The sequence below is a fragment of the Sceloporus undulatus genome, chromosome 1 (assembly GCF_019175285.1).
Source record: "Sceloporus undulatus isolate JIND9_A2432 ecotype Alabama chromosome 1, SceUnd_v1.1, whole genome shotgun sequence".
In the NCBI taxonomy this organism is placed as follows: Eukaryota; Metazoa; Chordata; class Lepidosauria; order Squamata; family Phrynosomatidae; genus Sceloporus; species Sceloporus undulatus.
The window spans coordinates 5,524,633-5,542,139 of record NC_056522.1 but is presented as its reverse complement, the minus strand read 5'-3'; the positions used below and the strand labels follow the sequence as shown (position 1 = coordinate 5,542,139).

The following is a 17,507-nucleotide window of genomic DNA, read 5'->3' as shown; positions in this document are numbered from 1 at the left end:
CAAATGGTATGACCTCTGCTGCTGTGTGATGGCAACCATCATGTTCTTGGCTGGCTCAGTTCATTGTTGCTGTTGGAACGAACCCTCCATAAATTTCTTTCTCTGTACTGCCTGCTATCTGCCTTAGGCTCTTTAGCTATTCTGCACCAGCAACATGCAACCCAAATGTGTATTTCAAAACTGTATCAATAACCTTCCAAGGCATCTACAGTCATTTGCAGTAACTGTAGAGGATGAGTCATCTCCGCATTAATTCAAGAGTCGGGATTTTTAACCTCCTGAGGCACCTTGTCAGCATAAGCAATGGCTTCCTGCCCCTCTAAAATCATTGTTTGTTGTGGTCTCTGTGGCCAAGGATTTGGTGACCAGCCTTGTCTGCAATTCAAAACTCTAGTAACTCCCAGCTCACAAGTAACTACATGTGCATGGGCGGGTGTGGGTGGGGAAGGTTTGGGTGTGTTGGCTGAGAAGTCAGTTTGCTGGGCTGTTTGTAATAAAGACAGCATAAGATGCTCAAGTTAGTTTCCCGAAACATTTATAGAATCACAGAGTTGGAAAAGTCCAAGGAATCATCCAGTCCAACCCTTGGCAGTGTGTGAAATTTGGAGAACTGAGCAGTACCTATCCCTCCCCCATGATGTTGGATAACAAGGCTGCAAATTACAGTTGGACGGCTGACCAGGGAGTTCAGATGCATCTGAAGTAGGCTCAAGTCTACGAAAGCTCATGCTACCCACTTGTATCTTTCAGTTAGTCTCAAAGGTGCTGCAAGATCCCTTTGCATACTGATTTTCCAGACTAACATGGCAATGTCTTTGAATTCTACCACTAGGGAGGTGTTGTTAATCTACTTGTTATTTTAAAAAGGTCGCTTTTGCTCTTAAGAATTTGTTGTAGTTGTGTATCCTTAAGTCATTGCTGCATTATGGCCACCGTAAGGTAAACTTGTCACGGGGTTTCCGTGGCAAGAGTTGTTCAGAGGGGCTTTGCCTTCCTCTGAGAAAGTGTGACTTGCCCAAGGACACCCAGAGGGTTTGCGTGGCCAAGCAGGGAGTCAAACCCTGATCTCACAGAGTCCTAATCCAGTGCTCAAACCACTACAACAGACTGGCTCTTCCTCTTGAGAACAAGTAGTAAGATTTCTTTCATCATTTCTTCTCCTTTGTTTGGCTAAGAAGCAACGACTTGCGTTACTGTTTCCTCATTTACTATTTCTTTATTGAGCTAAGCAGGCATAGTTTGTGCTAAGCAGGCTGCTGATTCTGCTGCTGATGTGTGCATTGGCTTCATCTTGTTGAAAGAGAGGTACAGATCTTTATAATTGATTTATTTGATGCCAAAAGATTTCTTTTATTCTCCTTCAATCCCTAGGGCTTTGCTCAGAGTTTCCTGAGAAGGATGTCTTACCGAAGTTCTGTCCCTGGCTGTGGGGTGACATTTGAAGTCGTTTCGAATATCCCAGAGGTGAATATTGGAGAAGGGGGAGCATATTTGGGAGCTTTATCCTGTCTCAGAGGAACAATATAAAGATCCAGTATTACCATAAGCATGCCTGAATCTTTCCTCTGCTTTCCACTTTGCTGAGCTCTTTTATTTTTATTTATTTTTACTTTTATTTGAACATGGACAGGAGCTTCATTAACTTGAGATGGTTTTTCTTTCCAGGATGCTCAGGGGGTGGAGGAACGGGAGGCACTAGCAAGAATGGCAGCCGATGTGGAAAATGCAGCTTCGGCTGATTCTGAAGCCCATATAGAGAAATACCTCAGAAGCGTTCTAGCAGTGGAGAACATCCTCACTCTGGATCGCCTGCGTCAGGTGAGCTTATGCCACAGAAACATGCTACAGCACCGTGCCACAGATCCATGGCAGGCAACTGAAGGAGGCTAAGAGGCTTCATTGGCCCCTCCAATGGCCTCAAAATGAGCATTTTCATCTGGAGTACAGGTTTCCAAACACAACATGCTATATCCCAAAACACACACCCAGTTTACCACCCACAAAACAAAAATTGAAATACTTTTTTTTTCCAGCGATGGAGGGAGGGAATCCTCAATTGGGTTAGTTCCCTCCTCTCGCTCCAATAGGCAGGGACTAGGAAGTTGCAGGTGACGTCAAGGAGGGAACGCCCCTGACCTTCCAGTCTTGTTCCTGCCTCGCTCCAGATAGGTCGTTCTTCCTCTTTCTCTCCTTCTCCAACTTTACAAACAACAATAATAATCCTTTCCTTCTCCTTCCCTTCCTTCCTTCTGAGTGCAGGACTAGATAGGGAGTCAGGAGCTACAGCATGGAGGATGCGGAGGAGAGCCCCGGCATGTCCGGGGATTCCTCGCAGATTGAGGGTGCCCTGCGGCGAGTCCGCACAGCGGCACAAGCAGGGACCCCCAGATTGGCGCGGCCGGAGGAGGGAGAACCCTCGTCTCCGAGCCCAGATGCGCCACAGCACTTACTCCCTTCCCGGGATCGGGAAGGAGTGGTGCAACCAGCGGAGCCCATCAGGCATGTAAGTAGCCCTTCTCTGCCTCTCCCACCAGCCTCTCCCTTCACCCTCCCCCCTGAGATTTCCTCCCTTCTGGCCTCCCTAATCGCAGCACAGGCTTCGGTCTTAGCAGGCCAGGTCGCCCCTTCCCCTTTACTCCAGCCCCAGCCCTCGCCTAGTGAGTTACCAGCGGCCCTTCCTCCTTCCCAAAACCCTCCCAGGGACTCTGTCAGGAGGCTCAACGATTCCCCTCACCGGGCTCACTCACCTTCCTCCTCTTCAGTGCCAGCCAGATCGTCATCAGAGGCCATTCCAGCCAATGAGAGGGGCAAATTCAAACCTAGGCTGCACAAACGCCTCAGAGCGGTTAAAAGTGGCGGTAAAAAGCCCGCCAAACCCACTCAGTCTAAGGCCTCTCATAAGAGAAGGGCGACATCTAGTGGCCAACAGTTAAACTACAAGAAAGCCAAACTGCTACTTTCCAATCATTCCTCAGATGAATCTATGGATAACTCCCAGTCTCAGTCAGTCTCTGAGGGGGGTGAAAATGATCTTTCTGAAGAAGAGGAGATGGATACCCCCCTTCCTCCTTCCTCTGCCAGACTATTTACTGCTGATGATTTTTCCATTCTCCTGAAGAAAGCCATTAAGGCTCTGGAATTGACTGACACACCCAAACCTACTCAGGTTCTGGACACTGATTTACCTCAGGGAAAGGGTGACTCCTTCCCACGTCCTTGTCCTCCTTGCACAGAGGTCCCATTCCCTGCTGACTTTATGAGAGTGGTCAGAGAAGAGTGGTCCAAACCTGCTACTGTAAGACCAAACCCTTCAATAGTCAAGCAATTTTACACCTTACCATCCTCAGTGATGTCAAAATTTCAGGTCCCTTTGGTTGATGCACCCGTCTCACAACTCGTTTCCTCAGCCATCTACGCCAAAGATGGCGATGACACTCTAAAAATTCCAGAAGACAAAAGAGCAGAGTCGGCCTTAAAAAGAAGTTTTGAGGCTTCTTCCACAGCCATCAGGGCTTCATCCTCTGTCTCTATCCTCTCAAGGGCTGCTTATGGCTGGGCCAAAGACCTTATCCAGCTTGTGCCCAAAGGTGACACCAAGCTTCGTCAGGGTATAAATAAGCTAGTGAAGGTTCTGGCATTCACTTCAGATGCTTCTCTTGACATCATCCAATTTTGTGCCAGGGCCCAGGCTGCCTCTATTCCGGTCAGAAGGCAGATTTGGCTAAAAAACTGGCAAGTCGATATGCGATCCAAACAGAACCTCACTATGGCTCCCTTCGGGGGATCAAAACTCTTCGGTGATGTGCTGGACCCTATACTCATCGAGACTAAAGACAAAAAGAAGGCACTTCCATCCTCATATAGACGCGACGACAAAAAGTCCTCTCGCCAAGGTCAATCATCTGGTCGTTCCTTTCGTAACAACAGCAACTCCTCCTTCAAACAAAGAGACAACAGATATGGAAAATAACAACAATGGCCTGATCGAAGATTCTCACCTAAACATCAGTCACAGGCTAGAGCCTTCGGAAAACCTGCCTCCAACAACTCTGGATCCTCCAACCCTGGCAAACAGGGAACCAATCAGCGATCCTGACTACCCGACGGATCTGGTGGGAGGCAGGCTACTACATTTCCACCATGTTTGGCAAACAACCACATCAGACAGATGGGTCTTGTCGACTATTTCACAGGGCTACTTGATAGACTTTATTCACCCTCCCCGCGACCATTTCACAGTTTCACCAAGGTCGAAGCGTCCACGCAAACACCTTCTGATGCTGGAGGCCATCGATCACCTACTGAAGATAGGGGCAATCGAAATTGTACCACCTCCAGAGAGACACAAGGGGTGCTACTCCATCCTGTTTATAGTGCCCAAGAAAAACAAATCATGGAGGGCAATCCTGGACTTAAAGAGGGTCAACAAGAGTGTCCGAAAACGTCATTTCAGAATGGAGACTCTAAAGACTATATTAGAGTCATTAAAACCACGAGTCTACATGGCAGCCCTAGATTTAAGGGAGGCTTATTTACACATTCCGATACATCCATCTCACCGCAGATACCTCCGTTTTTGTTACAACAAACGTCACTTCCAATACAGGGCGCTCCCATTTGGCCTCTCATCAGCTCCAAGAGTTTTCAGCAAAATAATGATAGCCTTAGTCGCACACTGGAGACTACAGGGCCTATACGTCTTCCCATATTTAGACGATTTACTGATTGCCGCCCCAACCTTTCAACAGGCCTCCAGCGCTGTCACTGCGGTGTTACAGTCGTTGTCTCTCCATGGTTTTCTGGTAAATCATGGGAAGAGCCACCTTATACCTTCTCAGACGATTCTTCACTTAGGATCATTGATAGATACCCTCAAGGGAGTTGTATCACTGCCACCACAACGGATAAAGGACATTCAAGACTTGATAACCTCCATTCTTCCTTCACCATCAATAGATCTACTTCTCCTTGCAAGGCTTCAGGGACTCATGATATCAGCCATGACCTGTGTTCCCTGGGCTCGATTTCACTCAAGGGAACTGCAATGGCTGCTCCTACCCTTTCAACAGATGATTACCCAAAAGAGACACAAACAGGTTCATGTGCCCCAAAGCGTAAAAAGGTCACTACAATGGTGGATGTCCAATCGAATACATCTGGGACGCCCGATATGGCTTCTCCACCAGATACAAATAACCACAGATGCAAGTCTCCATGGATGGGGTGCCACCCTCGGCAAACACGTGGCTCAAGGCAGGTGGTCAGATCACGAAAGAGCCCACAGCATCAATTGGCTGGAACTCAGGGCGATTCGCCTGGCCCTTCTGGCCTTTGCCCAGCTCGTAAACCACACCCATGTTTTGGTCAGGACGGACAACATCACAGCAAAAGCTCATGTCAACAGAGAGGGCGGAACCAGATCACGAGCGTTGATGCAGGAGACCAAAAGTCTAATAAGTTGGTCGGAAATCAACCTCCTGTCTCTAAGGGCCGAACACATAAAAGGGACTCTAAACACCAAAGCAGACTGGCTAAGCAGGTCAGACATAGACCAAGCAGAATGGCATCTCCATCCAGAGGTATTTCAAATGATATCCCAGTATCTGGGGACTCCCATGTTAGATCTGTTCGCATCCCCAGTAAACAATCAGCTACCGAGATTCTTCTCCCGATTCCCGTCTCAGGGTTCAGAGGACACCGACGCCCTTCATGCCCCGTGGCCTCCGGGTCTGCTCTATGCCTTTCCTCCAATCCCAATGATATCCAGATGCCTGCTAAAGCTAAGAAGCGAAAGAGCTACCCTGATACTGGTTGCTCCACATTGGCCAAGAAGGGCCTGGTTTCCAGAAATCTTATCCCTATCACAGGACAAGTTCAGACTTCCTCTGCGCCCAGACCTGTTATCCCAGGGTCAGATATTTCATCCAGACCCACAATGGCTCAATCTTCACGCATGGAGACTGAACGCCTCATCCTGTTAAGAGATGGCCTAAATGCTCAGGTAGTTGATACCATCATCCAGTCTAGAAGACCCTCGACTAGGCGTATATATGAGTATACTTACCGCAACTTCACTTCTTGGTGTAACTCAAACAATATATCTACAGCTTCATTTTCAATAGGCGACCTTCTCCTCTACCTTCAACAAGGACTTGATAAGGGACTCAAGCCCAACACTCTAAAAAGACAAATATCAGCAATCACTTCGGCTCTACCTGTCAAACTATCAAGTCAGATTTCTTCCCACCCTTATGTCAAGAAATTCTTGAGGGCAGCTACACTACTTGGTCCTCCAGTAGTTCACCGTTATCCAACTTGGGACCTCCATTTAGTTTTGGCAGCTCTAACTACAGCTCCCTTTGAACCACTACATCAAACGGACATCAAATTCCTTACTTGGAAGGTGTTATTTCTTATAGCCATTACCTCCGCCAGAAGAGTCTCCGAGCTTGCAGCCTTGTCAGTCAGATCAGAGCTTTGTTCTTTCAGAGAGGACTCAGTGGTATTACGTCTAGACCCAACCTTTATCCCCAAAGTCAACTCTACCTTCCACAGGTCCCAAGAGATTGTGTTACCGTCTTTCTGTCCTAAACCCAAAAGACAATTAGAAAAAACCTGGCACACATTAGATGTCCGGCGGGCCCTTCGAATCTACATCAAGCGTACACGACGTTTTCGTACTTCTGATCGCCTGTTTGTCTCTTTTGCTGCTTCATCTAAGGGCAAAAGAGTGTCCTCCTCCACACTATCTAGGTGGTTAAGAGACTGCATATCCAAATGTTATACTTCTAATAGCTCAGCTGCCCCTCGGGCTATCACCGCCCATTCTACACGCAGTGCTGCCACATCGGCTGCCCTCTCCACTAATGCCCCCCTGGTAGATATTTGTAGGGCTGCCACCTGGGCTTCCCCCTCCACTTTTGTCCGCCACTACCGTTTGGATGTTTTCCAATCTGCAGAGGCTTCGTTTGGTAGACGAGTCCTCCAAGCGATTGTCTAGTTGCCACTGTCAGTTCTCCCTCCCACAGTAGATAGCTTTGGCATATCCCAATTGAGGATTCCCTCCCTCCATCGCTGGAAAAATGAACATTGGCTTACCTTGTGATATGTTTGTTTTCAGCGATGGAGGCGATGGAATCCTACCCTCCCAGAACTGAGGTCACGCTTCGGTTTTGGAGAGGATAAGCTAGATACAAGTTGTTTTGTACATAGTTTTGCTGTTCTTAACCTTCTATATGTTAGTGTTAAATAATCTTTAGCTTTGGCTGTTACAACGACTGGAAGGTCAGGGGCGTTCCCTCCTTGACGTCACCTGCAACTTCCTAGTCCCTGCCTATTGGAGCGAGAGGAGGGAACTAACCCAATTGAGGATTCCATCGCCTCCATCGCTGAAAACAAACATATCACAAGGTAAGCCAATGTTCATTTTGCCCCCAAACATTCCTGGGTGGCATTTCCACCATGTCTTTAGCCATTTTGGGTTAAGCAGAGATCTTTTTGAGTAATAAGTACTTTCTGTTCATTTTTGGGATGTTGTTTTTTGTAAAGGTCTCTCCTGAGCCTCAAATGTGCCCCAAAATGTGACAAAAATGCCTCTCTCAGGGGACATTTGGGGACAAATACAATTGACATGGTAGAAGTGAAAACAGTCTGGTGGGGCACAGGTAGCTTGCAGGCCCCACTTTACCCACCCTAACATAGACTGTGGAGTTGGGGCATCTGATGGTGCAGTGGTTAAATGCCTGCACTGCAACCATTCACTAACTACAAGGTTGTGTGTTCAATCCTAGCCAGGGTCTCTGGGTTGACTCAGCCTGGCATCTTTCCGTAGTTTGCTAAAATGAGTACCCAGCTTGTTGGGGACAATTAGCTTACACTTTGTAAACCGTTTAGTACATTGGTAAGCGGTGTGGAAATGTACTTGCTTTTGCTACTTGCTTATATGAAATATGGTAGGTAGCACTCTTGACAGATGGCCATCCAACTTCTTTTTAAAACCTTTCAAGGATGGAGTCTCTACCACCCTCCGAGGCAGCGGCACCTTCCACTGTTAAACAGTTTTTACCGTCAGGAAGTTCTTCCTAATGTTGAGGTGGGAATCTCTTTTCCTGTAGTTTGAATCTTTTGCAGAAAGCATTGTTAACATTCTGTCTATCAATTTATCTCATGCAGGAAGTTGCCGTAAAGGAACAGCTAACAGGCAAAAGAAAACTATATCGAAAGAGCCTCAGTTCTCCAAATGTCAATCGAGTGAGTTTCTTCAGCAGTGCTGAACTGTGCCCTGCCACCAAAGAAATGGCAATGCATGGGAGGCAGTAAGGGACAACAAGCCCTTGGGCAGGCTGGTGAGCAGGGTGGGAGAAATAGTACTCAACAGAACTATATAGCACCTGAGAGGGGGTCACTTGGCTGCCTCTCTGCTCCCTTCTTTCTGTCAGGCAAAGCCCTTCTCATTTAAACAAGCTGTCACCCTTTAACTGGTTAGGGTAGAAGGATGTTCAGTGGATGTGCTATATTTTTAAAATATGTAGTATGTGCATTATGTTTTTTAAAATAGCATATCCACAGCACATCCTTCTGCTTTAATTTTTTAATGTGCAGTATGTCTGTTCTATTGAGCCATTGTGGCATGATGGTTTAAGTGTTGGACTATGACTTTGGATACCAGGGTTCGATTCCCAGCTCAGCCACTGAATCCATTGGGTGGCCTTGGGCAAGTCATATTCTCTCAGCCTCAGGGGAAGGCAAAGGCAAACCTCCTCTGAACAAATCTTGCCAAGAAAACTCCATGATAGGGTCGCCATGAGTCAGGAATGACTTAAACTAAGGGGTTACTTAGTAACAAATGCTGCTCTGCATTGCTAGCATCTCCCTTCTATGACACTTGGCTGGCTCACCAGTGCCTACTGGTATTAGATGGCTCAGCCTACCATTCTAAAGCCTTCTCTTTGTTTTATACTCTTTCAGCTCTCTGGAAGCCGACAGGATTTAAATCCACCATACAGCCTCGCTACGTACAAAGTAAGCTTTCATAATTTCTTAAAAGAAGTAAATGGGAAATTTGGGAAATCTGAAAGAAATACTCCCCTGTAGCTGTGACAGAAGATCATAGCTATGGGGCAATGTTATTTTCTTCCATTCAGAGCTAAACCAGCCTAGTCTTTGCAGGTATCGCCCACACCAACCTTGGTATTAAGCAGGTGAATATTTTATAATAAAAGGATCTTTTTTCCTGTCTGTTTTTGAAGATGAACCTTTTCAGGAAAAAAAATGGCATTGCAATATAGTTCAATAATACATTTTAAAACCTGCATTAGAAAGGATTAATCCGGTCCTAGTTTTTAAACTGTTGAATTGTTTGCTTTGACAGAACAGTCTGATCTAAGAGAAAATGAGACTGCTGAGAAGCTTAACCAATATTTCAGCCATGGTTTCGATTTTTCCCCTCAACCGCCACCCTGAGAGCTATTGGAATGGAAGACACCAGTGCAGAAATTCAAATCGTGCAGGATCCCTTGCATAACCTTTCACTATGTGTTAATTGGAGCTATTTTCCATTGCAACTCCAGCCTGTCTGGAGAGAATAGTATCTGTCATCCTCTATAGTAGAAGTGGAGAAAGTACAGTGGTACCCCGGGATACGAATTGACCGCGTTACGAAATTTCCGGGTTACGAAAAAATTAGATTGGAAAAAACTGTTCCGGGTTACGATGTTTTTTTCGGGTTACGAATTTTTTTTCGGCGCGAAATTCAAACGCGCGGCTTTCCAGCGCTAACGGAAAGCCCTTTTCGGGTTGCGAAATTACTCGGGTTACGAACGGAGCGGCGGAACGAATTAAATTCGTAACCCGAGGGAGCACTGTAAAGTCTTATACATGGATTTTTTATACACGGATTCAAGCATCCACGGTTTGACAATGTCCCAAAAAAGTATAAATTTCAAATATCAAGCCTTGATTTTCCATTTTTTATAAGGGACACCATTTTGCTGTGTCATTATATTTAATGAGACTTGAGCATCCAGGGATTTTGTTATTGACAGAGGATCTTGGAACCAAACCCCAGCGTATAACAAGGGTCTATTGTATGCTATCATTTGAACCCGATTCCCCGTATTGGTATTTCCCATATTGGTACAGTGGTACCTCGGGTTACGAAATTAATTCGTTCCGCGGCTAATTTCGTAACCCGAAAAACCTTCGTAACCCGAATTGCCATAGGCGCTAATGGAAAAAAAGCCGCGGCTCTGCCGCGGCTCCATTTAAAACAGCGCCAGGGTTTTTTCGTAACCCGAAAAAACCTTCGTAACCCGAAACAATAAATCCCTATGGGATTTATTCGTATCCCGAAAAATTCGTAACCTGGGTAATTCGTATCCCGAGGTACCACTGTACAGTATTTTGAAAACCTGACAACTATAGCCAAGAGTTTTTTGCCAAAAGGACATGACCCAGAAATCCACTTTCCACCTGTTGGGGGAGAAAGGCCTCTCCTGAGGCTAAACGGTTTTGATTAAATTTCTCTTTACAACCCCTAAGATACAATTGGAGGCTATTATTATTATTAATTATAAGATCATAAAAATATATTTCTAATTTATAAAAATTATAAAATGCTAAAACATCCCTGGGGCTATGTTGCCCCCAAGTCAAACTTCTTCACCTTTGCTCTAGAATATGGCAAACCTCTTTAAAATCAAGATGAACTCTCTCCCGATTCTACTGTCCTCCAGATTGCTGTAGGATTAATGAGATATCATCAGCAATGAGACACAATCTTTCAGAGCTAAACACTCTTAAGTCCTCTTGGTTTCAAGGGGAAAAGAAATTGAGTAAGTCCTTGAATTTCCTGCACTGAAATCTATGGGAGTTAAGAGAGCTTAGTTTTGGGTGGACTGGGCCTGGATTAATTGTTTTATCAGGGCCAGTGCTGCAAGGGATATGCAGTTACTCTGAGGACAGACCTTCTTTGTTCAGACAACAGTGCTTTTAAAGCAGATCATTCATTATCTGAATTTTTTTCATTGTTTCTCTTTTCTTTTATGTTTTTGTTTCTTAACTCGTCAACGGTATCCATCCCTCATTGCATGTGTCAGTGTCCAAAGGTCCTCACAGAGGTAACTAATTCATTAGGTTCACCTAATGAACGGGATAAATCCCTTATCCCATCCTGGAGTGCTTTAACCTTGAACCCGTTTGCTCTAACCTGATGCTTAACATCTGCTTTGGAAGTGCTGCTGTGGTGTTCCTCCCCATCCCATGCTTAGTTAACCTAGGAATACGCATAACTCTTTTGAAGGCGGTGGCATATGGTTCGGTGTGTGAAATTGGCATTGCTTTTGACATGGTGAACTTACCTACTTTCTCTGAGTGGAGATCTTTCTTTAGGCGTTGCTCTTTCACTTGTACAGAGCCATCAATTTATATAGAAGCAGGGGTTTCAAAGGGTGATCCTTAGACTGCATGTCAACCCCTCCAGATGCCGTGAAACACCCTCTTCCTGCCCCAGATGTCTTTCTTGGACATTTCCAGGAGGACCAATTTATCTTTCAAAGAGATTGCAGCCCCTCATTACCCTTGTAAGATTGAAACAACAAAAAAGCACCGGGTTTTCAGAACCAGAAACAAGCTTTTGTAAATTATTGGTATTTTTAGCAGTTAAGCTCCTGAGAGGATTGCAGGGGCAGACAATGGGCTTCTCCATCTGCTGCATTTGCCCATTGCATGCTTTAGAGCAGGATTAGGCAACTGCAGAGGTGAAGGTGGCCAATTTTTGCCTCCAGGCCTTCATGGCAGCCCACATTGACCTGCCCAGAGTGATCAGAAATGATGTTCTTTCACTTTCACTTTTGAATTTGGCCAATTTTCAGCCATTTCTGTCTGGCTACATCTCCACAGCCAAACATGAAATGATTATATCATTCACCAAGACCTCAGCAAGATCCCTGTGGACCTAATCATTTTGTATCTGGCTACGTCAGCATAGCCAGCTGGTTCTACAATCCCCCACTGCTCTCACCAAACACAGAAGCAAGCTTCAGCAATTCTACAGTAGATCTTGGGTTTGGTGAATGGCCAGATGTAGCAGAGTTTCGCAGGTGGAACTGCTAGGCACCATTACACCCTATAGCAGTGGTTCTCAACCTGTGGGTTGCGACCCCTTTGGGGCTCAAATATGCAGATACGCCCACATACGAGTACCCAGTGTGATGACATCATTGTGGCAACCCCATTACATATACTCTGCATAAATACAGGTGTATGTGACAGGGTTGGCACCATAATGTACTTATTCGAACCAGTCACACATATAGTTGGGGGTCACCATAACATGAGGAATTGTATTAAAAAGTTGCGGCATTAGGAAGGTTGAGAACCACTGCCCTATAGGATTGTGGCCAGTGTTTCCAAGTTTTGGACTAGTGCATAGCATTTGGCTTTGTGGGTATGGGGCCCTCTTAGCCTAGGATGGGGAAAGTATGGTCTGTGGGCCACATATGGCTTGAGGGCCCTTCTGATGGTGCTCAAGACCTTCAGAGCCCCACCATTTATTTCAAAAATAAAAACAAAAGTGTGACCCAAATGCCCTGTGAGATGTGGCTGGGAGGCAGTTTTGGCACATTTCATTTCCAAGGCTGTTTTAGACCCAGAAGAATACTATTTTCCAACAGGAAATTACTAAGCAGTTCTCTTCCAGGTCACTTACTATTGGGAAGAGATCCTCTCCTGGGCCTAAAATGGTGCAGAGAGAGTCGTAAAATGTGATGAAAGTTTCCCCTATGCCTTGTAAAGGAACAGAATTTAGGGGCAACACATTTTTTCAGAAAAAAAATTAAGGTGTGAGACAGGGGTGCTGACCCTTTAGGTTGCCTAGTTGGGGCAAAGCTCGCCCTAAGCCACAACAGTTGCCCACCGTTACATTAGCACTCACAACAGTTAAGATGAGTTAAAAGAGAAAATGGCGAACTGCACATTGGATCCTGTTTTAGAGGAAGAATCAGAGAAAGCCTCTACTTATTTATCTTCTCTCTGACAACATGGAAGGCAGAAGGAAGGGCTAAAATGAGTTTGCATTGGTTTTGCAGTTGGGTGGGAGTCAGTTAATGTGTGAATTTAGCAGATAGAGCCAAAGCTGATGAAATGTTTCTAAAATTAGAGTCCATGGTAACAGCTTTACAAGTTCTTGGAGTTTATTGAGATTTTTTTTCTTTTAATGCTCCAGTTGATGCAATTAGATGCTCGTGGAAACTAATGCAGCATTTTTAATTTTCAAACCAAGAACCTACAGTGGGGATTCTATTCAAAGAGCCACCTGGATAGGCCTAGAACTGATCTTGAGTGAAACCTGTTTGGGTTCTTTCCCACTCGGGATGATGAATCCCTCCATTAAACAGCATACACATTGCCAGTTTGGGTCATATACCAAGATAAACAAAGTCCAGTATACTGTTCCCCAGATGGTGCAGCCAGGATAGAGTTGGACTGGAAAGCAAGGATCTAACTGTATGGTAGGGATCATGTAACTTTCCACATATTTTTGGACAGAAGTCCCTTCAGCTCCAGCTATCAGAGCCTGCGGTGAGAATGGCGGGAATTGTAAAAAATGTCTTGGGAGTGTGTGTATATATGATTCCCATCTTTGGTTTTATTAGTTGCTAGTCTTACATATAGTAGACCCAATAAATCAATGTCATTTGCATAACAGTAGATTGAAGTGGTCTGCTTAGAAGGACCTAATTATCCCGAAGGCATCAGATCCCACCTAATCTTGGAAGCTAAGCAGGGTCAGTCCTGGTTAGTACATAAATGGTGGACCCCTAAGGAAGACCAAGTACTTAAGGATGATGCTACTCAAAGTGGTGGTTCCTAGACCAGTGTTGGCCCCTCAGCAATTGGCTGCCAGTCCCTGGTGGGTTTCCAAGAAAGAAAGATACAGTTGAGCCCGGTGGGCACAAATATGGCACATTGCTATTATTATTATTATTATTTTAAAAATTGTTGGTCCCTATATGAGACAGCATGAGAAGTCCTGCTATAGGCTGTAGGAAGGCAGCAGCAAATTCCTTGGCAAAGGAAATGCATACATGGCATCACCATAAATCAACAGGTGACTTGAAGGCACATACACAGAGCTTGCAGGGAATAGCACTTGGGTTTTGCAAAAATGGATGTCTTGAGTGAGGGGCTATTTTTTTGCCCTGTAAGACACATAGTGCATCTGGGCATACCAGAAATGATAGTTGCCATTTTTGACAGCATTCCAGTTTTATATATATTTGGGGAATGTTTTAGATAAAGGCAAACCACTTTATGTTCTAGTTTAGCCAGTTTGGCACAGTGTCCAGATGAAAAAAAATGCCCCCAAACTTAATTTTTTGTGGGAGGAGGGAGGAACTACTTCAGGTTGCTACAGAAGTCAGGGTTTCCATATGACCCAAAAGCTGCTCCTTCCGCACCCCTGAAGACAAGGACCCTCTCCCCACCCGTCCAGCTGCTTTCTTAAGGAAATGGCAAAAGAGGAGGTTCAACATATTCCTTTGGAAGGCGCTGAGGCATCATTGCAGTGACCTTATGCCTGCATGAGGAAGTGAGCCTGATGTTCCAAAAAGTGGCTGATATGAGAATTAGTTTAATGAAATCTGATCTTGGTGTCCAGCCGGTTGGCAGAGGTTTCCCCAGACAACTAATAAATAAGGTATTACTCTATCATCATCCATTTGGGTGAGACTCAAGTGAAATGAGCCTTTATCATGCTGTCTCTTTTTGAGCTTATTGCTGAGGGGATGGGTGTGTGTGTGTGTGTGTGTGTGTGTGTGTGTGTGTTGGTATGAAAGAAATTTGGCATACCAGTCTCTTCCCTAAAACACCATCTTCTTGAGTTAGTAAAAGGCGAAGGGATCATGTAGCATCTTTGAAACTAACAGTAGCTTTTGCAGAATTAAATCTACTTCATCAGATGCATATACTGCCAACTTCTTTCTATCCATTAGTCTCAAAGGTGCTACAAGATCTCTTTGCATATTGATCCAGTCTAATACCGTTGTCTCTTTAAATTGAGATGGGTCACCCAACTTGATTGTTTTAAGAAGCCTGAACTTTCCCAAGAAGCCAGATTGATGAAACTGAGACTGTTATATCGTGGCCATATCATGAGATGACACTACTCATTAGAAAGGCCGATGGAGCAAGTTAGGGCTTAGCCAACAGATAAATGGGTTTTGGAGTCCTTATTAGCTTTATGCCCAAACATTTACAGCTGCCCTTGTATTGAGAAAGAGTCCATTTGTATTAGTGACCCTGTTTGATTATTTTTGCATTAGCTTGGCAATTTGATGCTGGGGAAGTATATGAAGTCTGGGAATGGACTGGAGGAGTGAATTTTCCTGTTACTAACCAATGTCTACAATTCTCATAACTATGAAGGGGAAGATGGGTCATGCTTGTGCTTGGTTTTCTTTGTTTGCTTCTGAACTATATAAGTCCATCTTCCATTGGCATTGATTTGAGGGGGTGCTCCCCAACCCAAGTGCCCCACATACTAGTGTTGCAGAGTTTGATTGCTAGTCTGAGTAGAATTAGTTTTGGGACTCAATTCTAACAGGAGGAGATGATGGACCCCATCAACAAAAGGACCGGAATGCTTTTCTGCTGTGTACCTTCTGCTGCATCATTTACCACTTATAAATCTTATGGTATTGGAGTGATGTGTGTTAGTGTTTTGAACCATAAGAACTCTTCTAGAAACACAAAACAACACCTAGTTCCAGAACAGGATAGTCAACAATACTTAGGGGAGAACCACATTACAGGTAGATTGACTCCATCAATGAAGCCACACTGAGTTTACAAAACCTGAGAAGGCCTGTTGATGGCAAGGTGTCTTGGAGATCTCTCATTCATAGGGTCACCATAAGTCAAAGTCAAAGCCAACTTAATGGCAGCTGACAACAACTGCAACAGATTACAAATCCCATGATTCCAAAGCATAGCACCATGGTAGTTCATGGATATTTCCTCAGTCTGCTCTTTTAAACTTTATTCTATAGTGCCCAGTAAAGTTGGGTGCTTAACAAATGAACACATCTTCAGTATAGGATGAAGATGAAAGGCAGTATGAGTAGATTGCAAGTTGACATTCATGCTTTGTACTAAATGCGCCCTGAATTTTCATTCTTAGACATGGCTGAGCAAAGTGTGTCAAGCTGGTAATGTTTACTCTTTTCCCTTGCTCTGAATATTTGCTTAATGATGCATTAGCATGTAGAAAAAGAGTTTTTACAATCTTAGAGTTGTAAAAATGGTTGACATTTGTTTTGGGGGTGAAGGAAAGCAGAGAAATAGGAGGGAGAAGTGTAGGGGAAGAGGTTCAGTTATGGTTTAACACAGGGCCACCATGTCCTTCCCATCTAGCACCAGAAAAGTTGTTCTTTCAACTATCATCTTCTCCCTTCCTTCCTTCCCTCCTTCTCTCTTTTCCTTTTTTTATTCCTTGTGAAAATGATGTTTATTTTAAGCCATTGGTTCCCAACTTTGGTCCTCCAAATGTTTTGGACTTAAGCTTCCATAATTCCTGAATGTTGTCCAAGTTGGCTGGGGCTTCTGAGATCTGAAGCCCAAAACAAATTGAGGACCAAAGGTTGGGAACTACTTCTTTAGGTGTTTGCAAAGCTCTTCCTGAATCTTGATACTTCCAGTTTTATCTATGTGGATGTCCCCCCCCCCCCCCCTTTCTTCGTTCCTTCCAGAGTCGTTGGGAAAGCCAGCAGGATGTATCGCAAGCATCAGCACTTTCCAACAAATCCAGACCAAATCTCTTGGCCTCTCCTCAGCAGAATGGTTCTACTGATCCAGGTAAAATACAAAAATAAATAAACATCTCAAGCTTCATGGCAAGCGATGGACAGGAAGTGCTCCCTCGGTTATCCTGTCTCATGAATTCAGAAATTAGAGAGAAAACCTTTTTAGCTATAACACCCCCTGCCTGTATGCAGAGAGGTTCAAAGCTTGCAACAAGGTCTTCTCAGTGGCATCACCAGTTATGGAATTTTCTTCCCTGGAGGTTAGAATGGTGCCAACTTTGGTCAGTTTTGAGAAAACAATTATGCTCTTATAGGGTATTGAATTTATGAATTTGCAAGAAATAAGCAGATCAGTGGAGATGCCTCATCCGCAGGATCATCATGAGTCAAGAGCAACTCAACCATCTTGAGTTTCACTTGACTCATGGTGACCCTGTGGATGAGGCAACAACAACAACAACAAAGGATTTTGATTCATTGACCCTAAAGGTACCAGATCCATCTCATTTTGGAAGCTAAGCAGGGGCAGACCCAGTTAGTACTTAGATGGGAGACCAATGAATCCCAGGTGCTGTAGGCTATATTTCAGAGGAAATAACTGGCAAAACTACTTCTGAGTACTATATTTCTTGTCTAAGCAAACCCTAGGAAATTAATGACTCAAACTTAATCCAGAGAAAACGGAGGTACTAGTGATAGGTCCCCCTG

At 44.6% G+C, this 17,507-nt stretch overlaps 1 protein-coding gene across 6 annotated transcripts in view; it reads left to right on the top strand.

The window, feature by feature from the left end:
• KIF13B (kinesin family member 13B) overlaps positions 1–17,507 on the top strand; it is a 208,059-nt gene that overhangs the window by 163,615 nt on the left and 26,937 nt on the right. For 3 of the 6 annotated variants that reach the window (XM_042445211.1, XM_042445229.1, XM_042445238.1), the window contains 6 exons: positions 1,372–1,464; positions 1,666–1,818; positions 8,173–8,250; positions 8,968–9,021; positions 11,097–11,117; positions 16,746–16,851. In XM_042445211.1, the coding sequence (XP_042301145.1) occupies positions 1,372–1,464; positions 1,666–1,818; positions 8,173–8,250; positions 8,968–9,021; positions 11,097–11,117; positions 16,746–16,851 (505 nt within the window). Of the gene's footprint in view, positions 1–1,371; positions 1,465–1,665; positions 1,819–8,172; positions 8,251–8,967; positions 9,022–9,370; positions 9,637–11,096; positions 11,118–16,745; positions 16,852–17,507 lie in introns of those variants that run through there. The other 3 variants (XM_042445221.1, XM_042445246.1, XM_042445255.1) reach the window with 3 other exon arrangements.